A 20,977-nucleotide genomic window follows, 5' to 3' on the forward strand; every position below is an offset into this window, starting at 1 on the left:
TATGACAGAGTACCTTCCTGATGTGTACAAGGCCCTGGGTTCAAATCCTCATTATAAGAAGAAGGCGAAGGAGAAAAAAAAAACCTGCACAGACTCAAAGCACCTTGACAATTCATAGTTCTTAGAAGTCATATACAAGATTTCTTTTCCTTTCTTCTCTTTTTTGAGACAGAGTCTCACTATGTAGTTCAGGCTGGCCTTGAATTCAAGGTGATCCTCCTGCCTCAGCCTCCTAGTGCTGAGATTACAGGTATGTGCTATCACACTTGTCTCAAGATTTCATTTCATTGCAAATATGTGACCATGAAATCTTTGTAGCAAACGTTGATATTCAAGCTTATACCAAAATGTAGATCCTACATCCTCTCTGAATGTAGCTGGATGGGTTTTTATTAACTAGTTCTTACAGTGCTGTGCCATGCTTTGGCGATATCCAGAGAAAGCTGCCCCTCCATATACATGTAGGAGTGCGAAGATAACTTGAACAGATGCAATGTGAAAATATAAACAATTAAAGTATAGAAATACAGCATAAACAGTAAATGCTATGAATGATCAAAAAGGAGAAAATCTGTTAGAGAAGACTTCAGGGGAATAGATATTTGCACTTGTCTGAAACTTGAAGGGAAACAGGGTAGGCAAAGAGGAGCAGGGAGGACATCCCTAGTAGGGAAACACGATGAGAGCAATACAAAGAGTTGTAAAAAAAATGTGTGTGGGAGGTGATGAGAAGTATGGGGAGGAAGAACTGGACCCTAAGAATCTTAGAAACAAGTAGGCCTTGGTGAGGGCCCGAGGAGGAAGTCAGAGCTGCTGTGTGCATGGCGAGTCACCCTTGTAGTGTTGTCACTGAAACTGTGAGCAGATGACTTTCCTGAAGAAAAGAACACCTGGGGAGTTAGCAGTGAGCTGAGCTAAGAAGGGTTCAGTTAAAGGGAGGTGCAGGGAGACTGGCAGGAGGAATAGAACAAGTAGGTTTGAGAAGTGAGAAAAATCTGAAGAGTCAAAGAGAAAATACCAATACTTGATCGCCATGAGAAATCAAGGATAACACCATGAAACTTTTTGAAAAGGATACTAGTGGATTGAGAGTTTCACCAGAATTGTAAGAATACAGAGCTAACTAATAAAAAAAATTTTTTTAAATTAAAAAAAGAGTACAGAGCTAACTACAAAGAATTTAGAAGGAAACCTGGGAGTGAGGTCTTCGAGGGAGGGTGCATAGACGGACTAGTCTGTCAAGACCTTTTGCAAAAAAATATAAAAGATGGGCCACTAGCAGAAGGAGACAGAGTTGAACAGTTTCTATGTGTTTACTTTTTAAAATCAAGATGTTATTGTGATGAATGGGATGAACTGTAGGAGGCAAAGGAAAGGGAAAGAGTAAAAGGTATGGAGACAGGAAGAAATGTATATGGGGCCATAGCTTCTCAGGGTTAGGAGATGACTGATACATTAGACACAAAAAAGCACTTCTGAGAGTGGAGTGATCCGATGCAGTCAACTCTCATCCTACATGAAGACCTTCCCTGTGATTGTGATTTGTATTCTTAAATCATGTTGTTTTCGTCCAAACACTTATCTCAATTATTTTTGCATCACGTTCTGTCTCTCTTCAAAGAAGGAATATTGGTCTGGGAAAAATTCCAGATCTCTGTAAAAAAAGAGGCTACAAGAAAAGGCAAGAAATAAAAGTGAAATAGGAAAGTGTATTTTCTAGGGCAACTTCCTCTATAGGAACCTGAAAATGTTAAGAGGTACAGAGGAAGGAGGCAGTTAATTGCAGTATCATGGCCTGTCCAACTGGGCACGTGGAATCCTGACTCACCTATCCTGCTCCAGCATTGTCCAACTTAATATTTCCTGAGAAACTCAGGAAGGGCCCACAACTGTGCATTAACATCATCAGAGTGCCAGGTCTGTGGGGATGGCAGTATGGGAGGAGCACACATGTTTGCATGCCTGGCTTCATGCAGAGGCGGCCTCTAATCGTAAGCTGAAAGCCAGACAGATGAAGTATACTGTATTTCATCAAATCTGAAATATCATTTGTTGTAAGACACTGCAAAGGTCGAATTCTTTCCTTTACCATCAGAAGATTGCTAATTAAACTATGACATGCTGTTAACTTTAAAGACATTAAAATGGAGGGGTACATTTCAGTGTATGTTGAAATGTGTGTAATTTCAATTGACTTACAGCAACACTAAAGTGTAGAAAGCCACCCTATACTGATCAGGTCCTGTTCTAGTGCCACTTGGAGGAAGCTGGTCCTACTGTGGTCTTTCTCCTGCAGACGCTGCTTGTAGGGACCTAGTCTTGCTAGTTTGTTCCCTAACCTGGGAGTGAACAAGGGTGAAAGACAGAGACACTAGGTTAGTTTAGCATGCAGGCAGCAGGATGCTCTTGCCTCTAGTGGGCAGAGAGCCCTGAGCATGTGACTCATCCTGCTTTTATTTACTTAGACATGGGCACAGTCAGAGTAGCACAAAAGTCACCTGCCTCCTATGATGTCTAAAGTATATCCACGGTAAAACCGGATCTCAGCTGTGCTCACTGTGCCCAGAACCTGCAACATGCCATCCTCCCCTGTGTGTTGCCTAAAGAGCACAATGTGCTGGTGAGCGGAGGTTGACTAAGTCTCAGTTCTCCTTAACTGGTCTCCCATGTTAAGACAAAAAAAAGAAACAATGTATATGCATATATATCTTCCCCTGGTTCTTTCTACAGTGCTTTTTGAATACTGAATTCATTTTCTTTTATTCTCCATCTCCCATCCTGGTCCAACTCAGAAGACTGAAACCTGATTTATTCCATTCAGTGTGTTGGCTTTAAATCCTAATTAGAAACTAAATACAGTAATTAAGGCAAATAAAGTTTAAGATGCTTAATAATTTTTAAAACATCATTGTATATGTTTTCTCTTAAGATGGTAGCAGAGCGGTATTAGAGCCCACTAATTACTGTCCTTTATTAGGTGCAGCCGCTATGCTAGGTAGTGTGGTACTAAGTTCACATTATGGGATGCTGGACAAGCCAGTGGGGTCTGAGCTCCATTATGGTGGCGAATGAACACGGTGTTTCCTGAATCTGATACAGTGTTTGGTTTGTAAGAGGTGCACAGTAAAGACTGGTTGTCAAATGATGCTACCAATTTTGCTGCTCAGAATCTGTATATCAAAAATAATTGGGACTAGGGATTTAGCTCAGCGTCATAAGCACTTGCCTGGTAAGCACGAGGTTGTGAGTTTGACTCCCGATACCGCAAAAAAAAAAAAAAAAAAAAAAAAACTGGCAAAAAAGAAAAAGAGGCAGCAAAGGTTTTTCACTTGATAAGTGTAGAGAAAAACAGTAATCCAGCCAGAAAAGCCTTCATGGGGAAGCTGAAACTTGAGCCTTAAATGACCATAGGTGAGCAGAAAGGATGGAAAAAGTACAGAGACAAGCTGGACCTACAAGGTGGAGGACTGATGGGGCAACAGATTGTTCAATTATGCTGTTGCAAGTTTCATAGTAACAGCAAGTGGCAGCTGTCTAGGCTCAGTGATAGGAAGTGCCTGGGTGAGTTCTAAAAGGCCTCATATACTGAGTGGTACACTAGTTAGAGTCTAGTGTGCTTAATACCAAACTGAAGGGCATTAGTAAAGGAGTGGGAAGCCGCAGATTTTGAGTTGAAAGTGATCACACAGTGGAGACAGTGGCCCAGGGGAGGCCCAGAATGTCCATGGTGAGAGTGGGGGAGAGGTGCTTGGACCAGAGCAGGGGAGAGGTGCTTGGACCAGTACTCGGTGTGCTTACTTCACTTCACTTGCTTCCTTCTCATTCTCTAGGAGCAGCCCCTCATATAGCTCCAGAAATCAGAGCCAAGGGAAGGAGAAGAGATTTCACACGTACCTTAGATTGAATCAGATTTTATCATCAGAGTATCAGAAATCACTTGGAAGCATCTTTATTTTGTGAGATTGGGTTTACCCTTTTAAGTAAATATAACCAAGCAGGATAGAGTGGCACACACCTGTGGTCCCAGTACTCTGGAGGCTGAGGCAGGAGAATTGCCACAAGTTTGAGGCCAGCCTGATCTACATAATGAGTTCAAGGCCAGTTTAAACGACATAGGAAGACCTGCCTCAAAAAATCAATAAATCAATTAATTCCAAACCCTTAATCCTTAAATTCATTTTATTTAAACATTTTTATTAGTATATTCACCATACATGAATATATTTATCATAGGGTGTTTGGTACACACACATATTCCATCTTGATCCTGTTTACTTCCTCTGTTCTATTTTGTATTGCCTTTTGTTTTCATGAATTTATGTCTTGTTCAACTAGGTTCATTTGTGCAAAGAGAAACAACTTTAAAAGACCATCTAGTTTATCTCCACTCATTTTGCTATTTCCTGAAACCCACACCAATGAAATGACTTACCAGTGAAATAAGATTCAGGAAACTTGGAGAATGTTTTAGTTTTCTGTACCTTTGCCCACTTCCCAGTAGTTTTCTTGGTGTCTCCCTATTAAATATTTATAATTTTTGTAATTAAAATTTTAAACAAGATTATCATTCAGATCCAGCCATTGTAGGGATAGTCATAAAATACATACATTGTTATATGAAAAAACAGAAAAAGTAAACGTAAACCACTAACTGAAGAAAGTCGGGCTTTGCAGAGCAGGATAAAAAATAGCGGGTTAGAACATATTTTGAGGCCTCATTGTGATGTAATTAAGAATTGAAATACAATGCACAAAACGGCCTTGCTTAGGGAAGAGGATGTATGACTTAGACCAGGCGTTGGTGGTTACCAGAGCACAGGCTCAGGGTGTGAGATTTGACTGTGCTGGGTACTTAGGTGTGTGGTCCTGGGCAGGCTATTTTATTTCTCTGTACTCTGTTTCCTTATTTGTAGAATGAGAGCAATAAGAACTTCCCTAGGGAGACCTGATAAACAGCATCAGGCTGCAGGGGACAGAAGTTAGCAAATAAAGCTTTTCATGAAAAATTCTTATATAATCAAAATTTGCATATTAAACAATGATATTTTATTTCTAAGTATTTTACAAAATCTCTGCTCTGTTGATAATTTTGCTTCTGTTTAAAGATTAAAAAAAAACAATAATCTCAGTTTTAAGTCTACCAACAACATTCCTCACTAGGATTTATGTGCATTTTGTGAGTGTTCATAAATGGTGTGTTGGTTGCTCCTGGTATTAAATTTATTATCACAGCAGCATGAGAAGTTGCAGACTCTCATAGTTAGGTCACTAAGTTCTGTTTAGTTCTTCAAAGGGTCTAATAAGAGACCTGGAAAAGAAGGAGCTGGGGAGCTTTGAGCTCAGTGTCCCAAGATGGAATCCCACGCAGCAGACTTTACTGCAGTTTGCTTGCTGTTTAGATTTAGGACCATTAATCCAGTGGATTCATTAGTGAAGTTTGGTGGTCTGAGAAGTCTGCTGTGAACCCTGCAGAAGGTAGTGGCCAAGTGCTGAAAATTTTACAGAGCTAGACAAACTGCCTTCCAAAAGAGGTGGATTAGGTCCTGTAGAAAAGGAGTGGGGGCTGGGTGGACTGACCTCAGTGCAAGGGAGTGTGGAAAACCAGGATATATGATTCCTTTAGGGCAGGAGCAGTTGGACAGATTTACAGGGACTACTTCCACTTGGGGTTTGCTATAAAGATTGCTTCTAGGAACTGTAGATTGCTAAGCAAGAAGTTGTAATTTTGCTTCTATTTTTCCTGCTAGTTGTTATTTCAGCAGTGTGTTATTAGTTATCTTCTGCATCAGTTTAAAGGAATTAGGTCAGGAAACAAACTCAGATTATTAAAAATTGAAGAAAATTTTAAAAATTGAAGAAAATTTTAAATGGATGAACAGGCTGAGAGTTGTCAGTACTGGAGTAGTTTCATTTTGTATTATAGATGTCCTTTTTTCTACTTTATTATTCTTTGTCGTCATTATTATTATTGTATGTTCACCATGAAAATATTAAAAATAGATTGAAAAGGGAGGGAGCAAATAAAAATTTGTACAGTTGCAACACTTTTAAAATATTTTTTCCTAGCTGGGTGTGGTGGCTCACACCTGTAATCGGGTGCTGAGGCAAAGGATTGCTATGAACTTGAGGACAACCTGGACTACATAGTGAATTCAAGGCAATGCTGGACAATGAGACCTTGTCTTGAAAAAAAAATTGTTTTGGCCTTTTTAACAAAACCACATTCTTTCATAACTGTATCTCAAATTTTCAGCAACACACATCAGCTGTCTCTTCCATATTAACACAATATAAATCTGTATGTTGTAATAGTGTCCTTTTATCTGGACTGCCATCATTTCTTAACCCAGCCTCCTTTTTTGTTTTGTTTTATTTTTTCCAGAGCTGTCAACCTAACTTTATTCATCAGAAACTGGGCAGACTTCTCAGGGAGTGCATGCCCCTAGGCCCTGGATCCTTCTACTTGGGCCCTAGTGAAATATACACAGTCTGCCCTCTCCCATGCCAGGGAGAGATAAATAAAAAGAATGCTACTGTCCTATGAGTCATGGGGAATGAATAGGGATCTGGTTGCCCAGTGGAGCTCTGGTGTCCTAGGTTACCTAGTCCCAAAGCCAGGTAGAGATGTACCCCACCACCAGGGGATACAAAAAGCTGCCCCCACATCAAATTGGGAGGAATGAAAGGCAGAATGGCTCTGAGGGCACCTGAGAGAATCTGCCCGTAAACCTGCTACTTACTGCTCCAGCCCATGCTCCATGCTACACTTGGCACCCAAAGCAGAAGTAGGAAAGGGAATCACTTCCGCAAACCCCAGGCAGGGCCTCCACTCTTCAAGGTGCTGCCATTTTTATGTCCCCTTTTGAGGAAATTTTGGTTGTTTCTGCTGAAGTGATAATGAACATCTCTGTACATACATATCATGTGCATCCAATTATTTACATAGACTAAATTCCTAAAAGTGGAATTAAATGGTTTGGTTTTATTTAGCCTGGGGATGTGGCTCAGTGGTAGAGCACTAGCTTAGCATCCATGAGCCAAAAAATGAAGTTTTAACTTTTTTAAGTAGAGAAAGTATTAAAGTTTTTGTCTACTCTCCCATTCCTCTTTGCTTTTAATTTTTAAAGAAAGGACATGACTAAATAGGTTTGTCCTTTCACATAATTTCTGCTGTAAATGATCTAGAATACTATTGAATTCTCTGTGTGACACTATTCCATTCAGTTCAGTCAGAAGGGTGTATAAGTTATGTTATACCGAGTGGCTCTAATAGATAAGTCATATGACTACGTCACTGAGATCTGCCTGTTACAGTGGGCCAGTTAGGTTAAAAGGTTAGTTTGAGCTGTGCTGTAGAATTGCCCTGCTTCAGCATTAGCCCCGATAGCCTAGAAATAGAATTGTGTGTCAGCACCCAGAGGACGTGGGTGCCTGGGGAAAGACTGGAGGCAGAACAGCCACTGGCCAAAAACAGATGCTGAGCAGAGGGCTCCCCTGGGCTCTTCCACTCACCAAGCCAGGTGCTTTGGATGTTTGTCACTGCCTCATCAGTAAAATGGGACGACAGTAGGATCATTATGAGAGCAAAGAAACTAGTGTTCAACAAGTGCCAGAATAGTGTTCACGACGCATGGTAAGTGCCATAGAAATACTTGTTTAAAATTTTAAACCTAAAGAAAGCTCCCTTGAGTCGAGGGAAGCAGAAACCCCACAGCTCATCATCCAATAAGCAGTGGGAAGGACTCTGCCATAGCTGTCTTCTCTCAGATAGCTTAAAACTTCGGTGGAGAGGTATTTTAGGTACCATGACATTTTTCTTAAAAACTACTATGTTCATTTGTGATATTCTGTGATTTTCTGTGATTGAGTGCCCAGTATGCACTCTTGTGGGTTGTGCCCTTGAATCCATTTTTGGATTTTGGTGGCTCGTGATGAAACAGGGCAGTTGTAAAACACAGCTCAAACTAATCTTCTGACCCAATTAGCCCACCATTAACACTGTTCACAGTGATGTATTTCAACATAATGGTGTTTATTCATATGACTGTATCATTAAACCCACTCTGTATTCTATCCCCAGAACTGGGGGGAAAAAAAACCCTCAAAGAACAAAGTACTGATTGAGCTCAAGTCTCCATTGGTCTTGGCATCTACCCCAAAGCTCAGACCCTTCCCTAAGTGATGAAATTGAAAGTGCTCAAGCCTTTCTCTGAGCATGTACATGTTATATATACAAATGAGTATGGGATGGGCTGAAGATTCAGCTCAGTGCCATAAGCACCTACCTGGCAAGCAGGAGGTTGTAAGGTCATGAGTGAGCGCGATCCCCAGTACCACAAAAACCAAACAAAAATAAATAAATAAATAAAACAAATGGGTATGGGAGAGAGAGCAGGTTTTCCTTTATTTTTCCTTTCCATTCCATTTTTTGCTTTCAGTTCATTTTCTTTAAAAATGTCCTATTGTCTGATTCTGCCCTGATTTCAAGTTTGAGAGATATGTGGGGCTCCAGTTGCTGTGAGTTACTCTTACTTGTCTTGGTTTTGGCTGTCCTGGGACCAGCCCACTGAGATCTGCTGCTAGTTGATGACTTGAGGGTTAGGGACCTACCGGTAAAAGGTCTGGGATTCTTTGGCAAAGGCAAGTGAGCAAAGTGTGGGCACTGCCTGGCCAGGAAAGGGACTGCACAGAGAGGGCCTAGAAAGGCAGGTCCTGGTCACAGTGTTATTGCCAGGTTTAGGGTAGCCTTGCAGGGCTTCCCTGGGAAAAAAAAAAAAAACAAACCGGCATTCCTTCAAAATAGAGTTTCGCAAGGAGTTAAAAAGTAAGAGGTCATAATCTTGGCTTAAAACAATTGTGAGGTGAAATTTTGATGGTGCTTGTGTCACTGGGACAGGACAGGGCGGAAGAGGGTACCAGAGCTGTGATAAAGTGGTGGGGAACCTAGTCCACCCCTCAGGTTGAGTAGAATAATTGCAGGTTGGCTGACTCTGGTTGGTCTTAGAAAATGAATTTTCAGGACGTGGCAGTAAGAGGTGCAGAAAGGTAGGCAGAAATGTTAATACTCAACAGGGAACATTTATGCTTTTCTTGAAAGGGTGGAAACCTGGGAAAATGTGCCTCCTGCTGGGGAAGGACACCAGCCCATTCTACAGGTCTGGGCCCAGGTGTTTCTTTTGTTGTTCTGTTTAACTTTGGGGTTTCTTTTAGTTACATAATTTGAACATTGTTTAGATTCTCTCAATCTATTCTCTTATCTTAGGATCAGGTTCCTACCCTTTACTTTCTCAAGCCAATTTATGAACTTTTAATATCCCTGACAAATTTTGGATGTGATAGGTCTGGAAGGAAAGCCGCCTAAATTTAAGCAAAGGAAGGCTGATATGGATCATCTTGGGTAACTCCGCCCGGGTCCTTGAAGTTGTTGCCTCTGTAAAGTAAAATATTTATCATTTCATCTCCTTTCTACCTATCTCTTGTTTCTTCTATACTACCTCCATAGGAGTAGGAAGACCACGCTGTGCGCCTAAGTCCAGTGGGGGAGGACTCCAGTTCCGTCCTTTAGCAATCGCCTGGCCCGCTGGGCAGTGAGGTGCCTTGGGGACGATTCATATGGAAATGGAGGGGGCAGTGCCGGCCTTTTTCAAAGGACCCCGGGAGACCGAAGCGCATTCCAGAGCGCTGGGAAGATCCCTTGTGCCTGCAGCAACCCCATCTGCCCGCTCCTCCGCCTGTCCGGGGCCCAGGGCAAGCAGGTACCTGCTAGGACACCAAGGATGGGGAGTACCAACTGGGGGCCTTGCCTCGGGCACAGGGATTCTTGCCAGCAGGGACAGGCGGCTTCTCTAGGCAAGGGCGGAAGGCCGTGCCCTTGCTCCTCACCTCTGTAAAGCGTATAGCAGAGTCGCAGGCAGCTGTAGGTTGACCGAGGAAGGACCCCCTGGAGCCGTGGGAAATGGACCTGGGGCTAATGCACTAAACCTACAGGGGATGGACGTGGGGCAGCTGGAGGAGGGGCGGTGGCGATCCACGGCACCCAAAACTCTCACAGCGAATTGTTTTGTATGGATAGTAAATTCCTACAGTTCGCCCAGTTCCCTAATTCCTGCGGGACCGTCCCAGGAAGGTGTGCACGTTTTGTGGATGGCCGATTCTTGGCCTTAGTTTCCTCTCTGTGCTTACTTATCCCCAGATCTTACTACTCTCACAGAACTTTAGAGACTCTTCACAGGGCTTGTTTCTGTGTGCTGCATTTTGCCTTAGGATGGTGCAGACGGCAATTTCTGGCACATTGTGGGAAAAAGTCTTACCTTTTATTGAGTTATTACCAAGTTATTACCTTGCTTAATTTCCACAATCACTCTGCATTTTATACAAGAGGAAATTGAGGCCCAGAGGTGAACTTTTCCAGGGCTTCCCAGCTAAGTAGTGAGGAAGTGCATGATTCAGAGCCTGTTCCCACGGTCACTGATGAGGGTGAAGGCCACTTTCTCTCACTTGCTTGTCCCAGATTCTCCGGTTTTATTTGCTTATTTATTTGCCGTACTAGGGATGGAACCCACACACATGCACACTGGGTAAACGCTGTACCTCTGCGTTCCACCCCCAACCTACCAAAGTTTTAGATCAGACTTTTTTCTTAGCATGTATGTAAAAAAGTTCTACATCTCAGCCATAAATATATATATATATATATATATATATTTTTTTTTTTTTTCTCTAATACTGTATTTGAAAACTCACTCTGAAGTGTTATATTTATGGAGTCTGAAGATCAGGCCTTTTCATAAATACCTAGGGTTTTGTTAAAATTGCAGATATACAGGTCCTTCAAATAGGATCTAATTTAAAGAAATCAGATTCTCAGGGTTGGTATTCAGGGAAAATATTCCACAGGGATTTGAGGTTTGTATTTTAAAGCTTTTAAAGACTATTCAAGAGTTTATAAGTCCTGTCTTCAAAACAAAAAAGTTGGCAGTTTGGGAAGAATTGTTACTTATTTATTATTGTAATATAAAAATTTCTGTCTTTTCATGAAGACTTCTGCTTGATGAACAAGTGCTTGCTGATATTTTGTGTTTTCGGCTACTGTAATTAATTAACTTTGATTTTGGGGAGTAAATATTTGTCTGGAAATGTTTAAGGTTTGAAGCAAATAAATTGCTACCTTTTGTAGTAGAGATTCTAGGGTACAGAAGCAAGATGATGCAGGATTAAGTACAAAAGATTTGGATCTAAATATATTTGGGTTGTAATTCTATAACTGCCATTACTTGCTGTGTAACCTCAGCTGGTCTGCCTCTTAGAGAATGAGTTTCTAACATATGGATGCTTTCAAGCTCTGGTGTAAATATTCAGTGAGCTTGAGGATATAGTCCTAAATATCTCACGTGTGGTGGGCGTTCAGTAAATGTTCTCCTTTTCCAACATTTTCTAGTCTTATAGGAAAAATGAGTTTCTTAACTTGACACTGATGAGACCATATTTGAGACTAAGAACTCGTTGCTTTGAAATCGTAGATGTATTTTAAAGCTAGTTATTAAAAATAGATTTGCAGGGTTAGGGGTTGTAATTCAGCGGTAGAGTGCTTGTCTAGCATGGGGGAAGCCCTGGGTTCCAACCCTAGCACTGCAATACATAAATTGTGTATATGTTACAATTAATTTAGAATCATAATTTAGTACTGTAGTGAGATGACAGTTATATATGAAGGTTTGTAACTTGTATTACCAAAAGGTTCATGAAAGATATTTTTTCATTATGCCTTTTCAAACTTTGTTTTGGATTACACCACATTTACACAAAATTGCCAAAGTACACAGAACCACCTATATACCCTTCAACTTACCATCATTTAATATTTTGCAGTGTTTTTGTTTTCATTCTTTATAGTTTTGTTTTAGGGGCTTTTGTGGGGTTTTTTTTTTTTTCTTTTTATCAGTACCGGGGATCGAACTCACGACTGCCTGGTTGCAAGGCAGGTACTTACGCCACTGAGCTAAATCCTCAGCCCCGGGGCTTTTGTTGTTTTGTTTTTGCCTCTCTCAGTTCTCTGAGAGTACCTTGTACACTTTAGTAAATATTTAGTGATTCTGAGGATTAAACCCAGGGCCTTGCATGTGCAAGGCCGCTTCTGTAATAGCTCACCAATGTGTATTCTGCATGAACATGTATCCTCTCTTACATGACAGTCCTCAAGATTTTGCCATTTCAGGAAATCCAAATTTGATTTATAATCATTTAAGCTAATCTTCAGACTTTATTCTAGTTTTATCAATTGCCCTAGTTGTGTATTTTGTAGCAATTTTTTCCTCCAAATTGAGGTCTAGACCGGATGACAATAAACATTTAGTTGTTATTGCTTTGGTTATATCTAACTTTTGGTTATATTTTATCTGCTTTTGATTATATTTATGTATATGTTGTGTATTTTATGAAAGTAACATTTTGAAGTATATAAACACTCAATTTGAGTTTGGGGTTTCCTCAAGATTCACTTAAAAAAAAATCATTTTAAGTGGTAACCCTTGAATGACTGGGGCAGGAGAATTTCTTGAGTTCAAAGCCACCTTGGGCTGCACAGCAAGACCCTGCCTCAAACAAAAAACCCAAAAAACCAAGATTCATTTTAAATTACACATTCATGACTTGTGTACTGTATAAGGGATATTGTATAGTTTTGAGACATGATATATGGAGGTTCATTATGTTTGTCCCTTAGTAGTGCTGATTTCTGGGTCATAGTGTCATTCATTTCCCTAGTATGTTCAGGAGATGCCATCTTTTTTGTTGTTTGTTTTTTGGTACTGGGAATTGAACCTGGGACCTTGCACTTTGCCAGGCAGACGCTTATGCTGCTGAGCTGTATCCCCAGCTATAGTATATTCATAGTCACTATTTTTTTATCTTTGAAATAAGTAATCCAAAACCATATATATACTAATCACCATCCACTCCCCCAGTAACACAGAAATTATCAAATGATATTTGTACCAGAATCAAATGTTACTCTAATTGCAAAATGGTTATTTTCTAACTCCATTATTTTCTTCCAATATTTGAGTTGATATTCTGTCATAGGAAGAACCTTTTCTACTCGTTTATTTATTCATCTATGTATTATGAGTAGGAATTTATATGGATTCTTACTTTATTCAGCGAATTATAAGACCTTGCTATGTTTACTTGAATGCACATTGGCACTCAGGCTGTGCGCAATCCGACCAGTACTGTCTGTCGCTCCCTGGCAGGCTGAGGATATCTAGCTTTCTTCCGCAAGATGTTTCAGCTCCACCTGTCATCTGCCCTGCCCCAGCCCTGAGATCAGCCATTTCCAAAGACTGCTTCCTTTTAGTGAAGTGTCTCTAGAAACCAGTATCTTGATTGCATTCTTTTTTTAAACACTGAAAAAATTCCTAAATCCTCAGAGAAGGAGCCATGAGGGAATATTTTTGGAGAATAAAATCTGTTGTGAAAAATTAGCTCTCCGTAGTACTTTGAACACTTGTGTTTTTTAATTAATTAATTTATTTATTTGTTTTGTAGTACTAGGGATCGAACTCCCAGCCTTCTGCTTGCCAGGCAGCTGCTTGTGTCCTTGAGCTAAATCCCTGGCCCTATGTTTGTGTTTTTTCTCGTAATTATGCTTAGGTCTTAAGAGATTTGAAGGAAACTAGTATTACAGAGGTTCCTTGTCTCACCACTGAATTTTTCTTCAATTTTTTTTTTTAGTATTTAGCGTTCATTTTAAATGATCAAATTCTGTCCCATCTTTATAAATAATTCTTTCATCCTGCACATGTAACAGATAATTGGAAAAGCTGATGACAAGATACATATTTGTATTTGTTTTTAGAACTGTGCAGTCTACTTCTACAGAGTTTCCTTTAATTGAAGAACTTTATATTGTGTTATCTGTCTCCTAGGACATGTGAAGTAAAAAAATCTCCTGTGAGTCGTGTTTTGATAGGAAGACTCTAAAGTCAGATTTTATAGACCTAACCATCACAGTGACTAGAAAATGATAGACCTGCCATCACTCAGATCTCAGATAGATGATTCCTAATTCTTGTCTTCCCCTAGCAAGTTGGCAGTATTTTGTGTCCACATAATATATGTTTTCATTTTAATGTGCTGTGTCAATTTTTTTATTTTCTAGCTTTGCATTCTGCTGCTGAAGGGGAATAGAATTTAGAGCAGGCTGGCCTTAAACTCACAGTGTAGCCCATGCAGTACTCCTGCCTCAGTCTTCTGAGTGCTGGGATTGAAGATACACATCACACACCACACGAGACTACAAAGTGAAAACAATTCTTGATAAGAACCTACCTCTTTTAGCCCCTTGTGCAAGGAACTTGTAGATAAAGTACTGATTCATTCTCTTAAAAATGAGCCAGTTTAAGATGAGCATGAGATGAGATTACATGTGCACACCTGTAATCTCAACAGTGAGGAGGATGAGGCAGGAGGATTGCTGCAGATTCAAGGCCAGCCTGGGCTACTTGGTGAAACTTTAGCTGGAAAAAAAAAAGGATGAGAGAGAGAGAGACACAGAGACAGAGAGACAGAGAGACTGTGTGTGTGCCTGTGTATTGAGGGTGTGTTTACTGGAAATTAACCCAGGACTGAGATACATCCCTAGCTTTTTTTTTTTTTTTTAATGTTTTTTGTTTGTTTGTTTTGTTTTCTTGTTTTTAAAACAGGGTTTCACTAAGTTACTAATTTGCCCATTCTGTGCTTGCACCTGCTTCAGCTTCCTAGAGTTCTTGGATTACAGGTGTGCAACACTGTGTTGGCAAGCCAGTTTCTTTTTAGGTTAGACTCTCAAGCTGATACTGCACAGAGAGGAGAAGTCTCTCTGCAGGAATGATTTGCTAGCCTTCATATCTGTTTGTTTCCTGATAGCTAACATTTGTTTCTCAAAGAATGTTTTTACGGCTCAGACTATTAACTTTGCTTTCAGACCCAGAGCTGCTGACTGGTTCTCTTTTCTTTTCCAGAAATAACGCTCCTTTCCTCACAGTCTTCACCCCTGGTGACCCCTTCTGGGTCCATATCCAACGAAAGCCCAGAGCAGAGGATGCTGGAGAAGAGAACCAAAGTGGTAGAAGAACTTCTGCAGACAGAAAGAGACTACATTCGGGATTTAGAGATGTGCATTGAGCGGATCATGGTGCCTCTACAACAGGCACAGGTGGGAGCTTCAGTTTTTGTTTTTGTTTTGGTACTGGGGATCAAACTCACGAAGACCGTGTACTTGCCATGCAGGTGTTTATGCAAGCTGAGCTAAAACTTAGGCCCTGAGTGTAGCAGCTGTTACCCAGAACATTGCTGGGTTTGAAATAAGGGCTTGTGAGTACTGTTGCATTTTATAATTACAAACTATATGGGTTTCATAGAAATTTTATGAAGGTGGTGGTAGAGGAAGGAGCAGAAAATATTTAGTTAACTTTCCATTACTATGACAAAATATCTGAAAGAATAAGCTTAAAAGGAAAAAAAATTAATTTTGGCCCATGATTTCAGAGATTTCAATCCACAGTTGGCTAGCTGTATTTATTTTGGGCTTGTGGCAAGGCAGAACATCATAGCAGAAAGAGCATGGTAGAGCCACACCACTTACCACTTGGTGGCTGGGAAGCACAGAGAAGGAGAAGAGGTTAGGATGCCAGTACCCCTTCAGGGGCACCCCTCCAGTGACCTCGCTTCCTTCTAGTAAGCCCAACCCAGTAGTGCTGCAGGCTCTTGATCAAGTTTTAACCCTTGGGCCTTTGGAGAACACATTAAACCTAAATGATAGCATAATTGATCAAGGACAAAGGGTAGCATTAAAGGTAGTGTTGGGCTGGATGTGGTGGCACATGCCTGTAATCCCAGCACTCGGGAACTGAGGCAGGAGGATTGCTGTGAGCTCAAGGCCAGCCTGAACTGCATAGTGGAAACCCTGACTCAAAAAACAAAGACAAAAAAAAATAGTGTTTGATGTTTTACGGAAGACATTTGATGAAAGTAAGTTTTAAAAAAAAAAATTGACCTTGAGCAGTATTGTACAGTCCTTAAATATTCCAGGTACCAGGGATATGCATGTTGATTGCATTTGCATGCATTTTTATGCTTTGTTTTTTTCCTCAGATACCAAACATTGATTTTGAAGGACTTTTTGGAAATATGCAGATGGTGATAAAAGTCTCGAAGCAATTATTAGCTGCCCTGGAAGTCAGCGATTCTGTAGGTATGAGCTGCTCAGTGCTAGTGGGTGGAGGGAGGGGTCCTTCTGATCCTGAGGTTAGTTCGGGACTATTGGTTTAGAGGTTAATTTGATCCCTGCTTCTTCTGTCTCAGCCTGCTTTTAGATATAGTGTGTTAACAGTAGAAGTTTTAGATGTCACATAGTGTGATGTTTTTCAGACTCATAGTTGCAGTCCATTAATGGGTCTTGAGATTAGGGGATGCACACCTACTGTGCACACACACACCCCACCCTGTTCTGGGGATCAAACTGGTGACCTTGTGCTTCCAGGCAGGCACTTGTGCCGCTGAGCTAAATCCCTAGCTCCAATATGTACTTTTTAATAAAATAGAAAGTATTGGAATGTGTTGTAAATAATAATTGCTTTTAAAATAATTTTCTATTCTAAGTATATATTTTATATTCTAAGTCATGTTTTGAAAAGTACATATATGGATCATTGTCCAAATTGTTTGAAGAACATTAATCTAGTTCTTAAAACCAGGGGAGCTTATTAGTCATGATTGTTATGCAACAAACCTCAATGAAACTGAGCAGTTTAAAACAATAACCATGCAAACTTCGGGCTTTGTGGGTCAGGAATCTGAAAGTGGCTGGGGAGTATCCTGACTGAGTTTGTCTTTTTAGGCTGAGTTGGGCTCCCAGCCAGCCACCTTTTGGGGCTAAAGGATTCCCTTCCGAGAAAGTTCACTTAGCTCTTCAGGTGTAGCTCTATGCCACATGAGCTTCTCCATGGATCCTGCTCATGACATGAGTAAATTGTAAATTGTACACCCGGAGTAGGCTGAGAACTAGCAAAAGCCAGGGACAGGGGCTGCAGGGTCTTTTACAATGTGATCTTGGAAGTGAACACTGTGACTTCTGTCATGCTCTCTCAGTGCACTGTGGGTGGGGACATCCTGTTATTTTGCTGTTTCACTACCATCATAGGAGAGGCACCGTAAGTTCAGCCATCCCTCTGCACACAAAATCCAGCAGAAGAAAGTAACTCTTCTGGCCCTTGAGAGTTTGTGAACCTGTCCCAGAGCTCCTCCATCCAGTTTCTCTTTCTCATTTTTCACAGTTGGGTTCTTGCTAGAAAGAGAGATGAGGTCGTGATACTGGCTTAGACTAAGTAGCGTTTACCTGACTTACCATCACAGTGAGAGACCGTGGTAGCATAGAGAGTGAAGATTACTCAGAGATGAGACTTGGTTCAGTCACTGAGAGGACCCAGAGGGGCTGATTCTAAAGTTTCAGGAAAATGGCAGCAAGCAGGGACTTCGGTGATTATTTATCTGTAACTCAAGGACATGAGGTCAAAGATGTAGAAGAAGAAAAACTTGCAAGACTTGTGAATAAATTTTGGTCATGGTACAGGGACACAAAGGGATGACCTACTATGTCATGTATGTTAATCTAGTTTCAATAGGCTTGTTGGCCAGAAGCTTATCAGAGGGCAGAGGGAACACACCAGCTAAAGCAAACATCTCTGAGAGTAAGTTGCTCTTAATTCTGCTGACTTGTCCTGCAGATTCTGCTCTTTGCTCTCACCTTGCATTCCAGGAACCTAAAACTGCTGTCCAGAAAGTCCCTTCACTTTTCACATTCACTTCAAACACTTCTTTGGCCAGAGACTCCCCATGACTTACCCAGGAGAGGAAGGGTGTAAGAACAAAAGGGGCAAATGGCTGTGGGATATGAAGGGGAGTGTAATCATGTTAATGCTTCTAGAGTGTGTATGATACACTACCCATTCTCTAGAGAGGCCCATTGTTCTTTACAACAACCCTTTGAGGTTTGGGTGCTTTAAACCTTATTTTATAGATGAGGAAACTGAGACTGAGAGTGGAGAAAATTTGCCCAAGGTCACGTGGCTAGCAATTGGTGGGAGAGGCAGGGAGGTAACTGTGGAGAGAAGCACACATGGAGGTGACTAGAAAGTCAGGGTGCCCTGCTTTGATACAGTGATGAAGCATAGAGCCCAATTTATAACATTTTTTTCAGGAGCTTGAAATGAGAACTGTAGATCATTTACTTAAATTATAAGAAATGAGAGTTAGCTGGTGTCTAAAAGGGATAAATAAACAAGTACCTTGTAATTCTTAATATTTGTTACCTGTTATGTTGAGACCTTATGGGAAGTTTAGATAGCCATCTTCCCCAAAGTGACTTTAGTCCCATTTGTGTCAAAAATGAAGGTTGGAGACCAGCTGATGTCCATGCAGTTTGTTTTGGCAGCACTTTTACAACACGCTGCTGGCGCTAGCCAGGTGTAGTCAGGGCTCAGATACTTGCTCACCAAGACGGTGTCTGTCCACATCATCTCAGAATGTGGAAAATTACTCCTCCTTCTTATACATGTGTTCAGTCCAGGTCAGTTGGCAGGTGTCTCCTGTGTAAAGGGAGTTTAAGCTACTCTGTGAAGGTGGGCTTTATTTTCAAGTTTGTGACATGTATCTGTGCTGCCATGGTCTTGTCTCCTGGGAATGTCTACAACATGGAACATCAATCATATCACTAAGATAGCATCAGCCCTGGAAATATTCTTTTTTTTTTTTGTCTTTTTCGTTTTTATCGATACCAGGGATCAAACTCACGACTGCCTGCTTGCAAGGCAGGCGCTTATGACGCTGAGCTAAATCCCCAGCCCCTAGCCCTGGAAATTTTCAAGTGGGCCTGGTGACCACTATTAAGCTCATAGTCACAGTAATGTCTTTTAGAGTATTTACCCATACATATGACAGCAATAAAATTGGACATTAAAGCAAAATATCCATGTAATGCCACACTCCTAACATATGACTTATTTTTCTTTGTTGTTGTTCTTATCTCACTTTTCATCTGAAGTCAAACAAGGAGTTAGGGAACAGGCTGAGATGTGTTGATAGAACATGCAGAAAAAGTGGCAGAGAATCCTAGGAACCGAAAGGTTCAGAACTTGGTCTAGAGGCTCAACCTTACAGAGAGGGACAGTAGGCTGGAGTTTGATGTACTTGAAGGAAGGAAGGCATCCTAGTTGTACACACTGCTGGGGCTGAGAAGGCCAACCAAGGCAAATTAAAAGTCTTACGAAGCTACAAGCAAAAGGCAGATGGACATGGATTACATTTTCTTAAAGTTATATATATATATATATATATATATATATATATATTTATAATTTTATATATTCATAATTTAACTTATATTAATACATTTACATAGCACAAAATTAGAAAGGTACAAAAAAACATTTAATGGAAAGCTACTTGGTCTATATCCTTACTCAACCAGCTCTTCCCAACTAGAAGCAACCATTGTTACTAGTGCCCTTGTCTTCTTCTGAAGACAGCGTGTTATGTACTAGCAAGTACATATGTTTTCTCTACCCTACTTCCTCATTTCCCCCTCTTTCGTGCTTACTTTTGTTTTGTTTTATTTTTGTGGTGCTGAGAATTGAACATGACCTTTCACATGCTAGGCAAATGCTCTACCACTAAGATACATCCCCAATCCTTCATCCAGTTTTTTAAGCACATAAGTACAGCACATAATTCAAGTTGTCCTCTCGACAGTGTATCCTCTGAGCAGTTTTCTAAATTATTTTAAACATAATCCCTAGAAATAAATACATTTTAGATAATGGCTCAGGATATGTTGTTTGTGTATATGTCTGTGCTTAATTTTACTATATTCAGTGTTTTCTGATATTTTCTATTTCATCAAAACAGGCTGATCATGACTCCTGAAGTAGATTTCATGACCCATTTTCTTAGGTTGTGCCCACAGTTCAGAAGATACTGGCAGTGTAGCTATGCTAGTTTGCAGTGACATAAAATTGTCATGACCAAGGAGACTGAAGAACACTAAATTGAGTGTAGATGGTAGTTGGTTTGAGTAGTGAAAGTTCTAAGATTGCTAGTAGGAAATAGGATAGGAAAGAAACATATAAGAACAAAAGGCAGGAAAATATGAGTTTGTAAAAACAAAGACATTGGTGGCTCAGAAATTCCAAATTAGCCCTGAGGATCAAAAAGGAGCAGCCCCACAGCGATTGTTGAGTTTCGGAGTAGACTCAGAAGTAGGACTTTCAGTGAGACAGGGCAGCAGGGGGTAAGGTTTACAAAAACACATCAAGTTTCTCTTATAGAAAGGAGCTGTAATTAAGCTGTAACTTACATAGAAACTGGTCTGTGCAAGAGTGGGGGATTCCTGAAGACACAATATGTGAGCGGAGGTGACACAGGAAGGGTTGGGGTTCTGGAGGGAGAGCTATGTTCAGAGAATCAGAAAAGAATCACTGCAGGAGAAATAGGAAGTAGGGTTATGTTTCAGGAAGGCAGTAAGGACAAGAGGGTTTCGTTCTGGTTTTTGGAGCAGCACTACAAGCTGAAGATGGAAGGAGCAAGGGGCAAGAGGGAGAATAATGTTAGCAAGTCCGGAGCAGGCACATTCAGACAGCAACTCTAAGAGAAACTGCTTTTGAAGTTTGCTTACACACCAGGGTTGGGTGCCTGGCAGGCTAAAGATGTGGGTCTACGAGTACATTTCATGGTGTCTGTGAACTTGGAGAGGAAAAAACAAGATTACATTTTTATTTTTATTAATTTCTAACTGAAATTTAACATGTAAAATATGAATATAGGAAATAAACCACAAAATATCACTTGTACCTATGACTTCATCACAACTAAAGGCATGTGTTCACATTACATTAGGTGATTGCACATTTCCTATTACATGAAGTTATTGCAGGTAAATTTTAGT

At 40.6% G+C, this 20,977-nt stretch overlaps 1 protein-coding gene across 5 annotated transcripts in view; it reads left to right on the forward strand.

The window, feature by feature from the left end:
* Nucleotides 1-20,977, forward strand: part of Dnmbp (dynamin binding protein) — a 120,395-nt gene that overhangs the window by 78,204 nt on the left and 21,214 nt on the right. For all 5 annotated transcript variants that reach the window (XM_003479788.5, XM_063245054.1, XM_063245052.1 and 2 more), the window contains 2 exons: nt 15,000-15,193; nt 16,132-16,231. In XM_003479788.5, coding sequence (XP_003479836.1) covers nt 15,000-15,193; nt 16,132-16,231 — 294 coding nt within the window. The remainder of the gene's footprint in view (nt 1-14,999; nt 15,194-16,131; nt 16,232-20,977) is intronic.

This window comes from Cavia porcellus, unplaced genomic scaffold (assembly GCF_034190915.1).
Source record: "Cavia porcellus strain 051 isolate PalLab524CR breed Dunkin Hartley unplaced genomic scaffold, mCavPor4.1 scaffold_2, whole genome shotgun sequence".
Taxonomy (NCBI): Eukaryota; Metazoa; Chordata; class Mammalia; order Rodentia; family Caviidae; genus Cavia; species Cavia porcellus.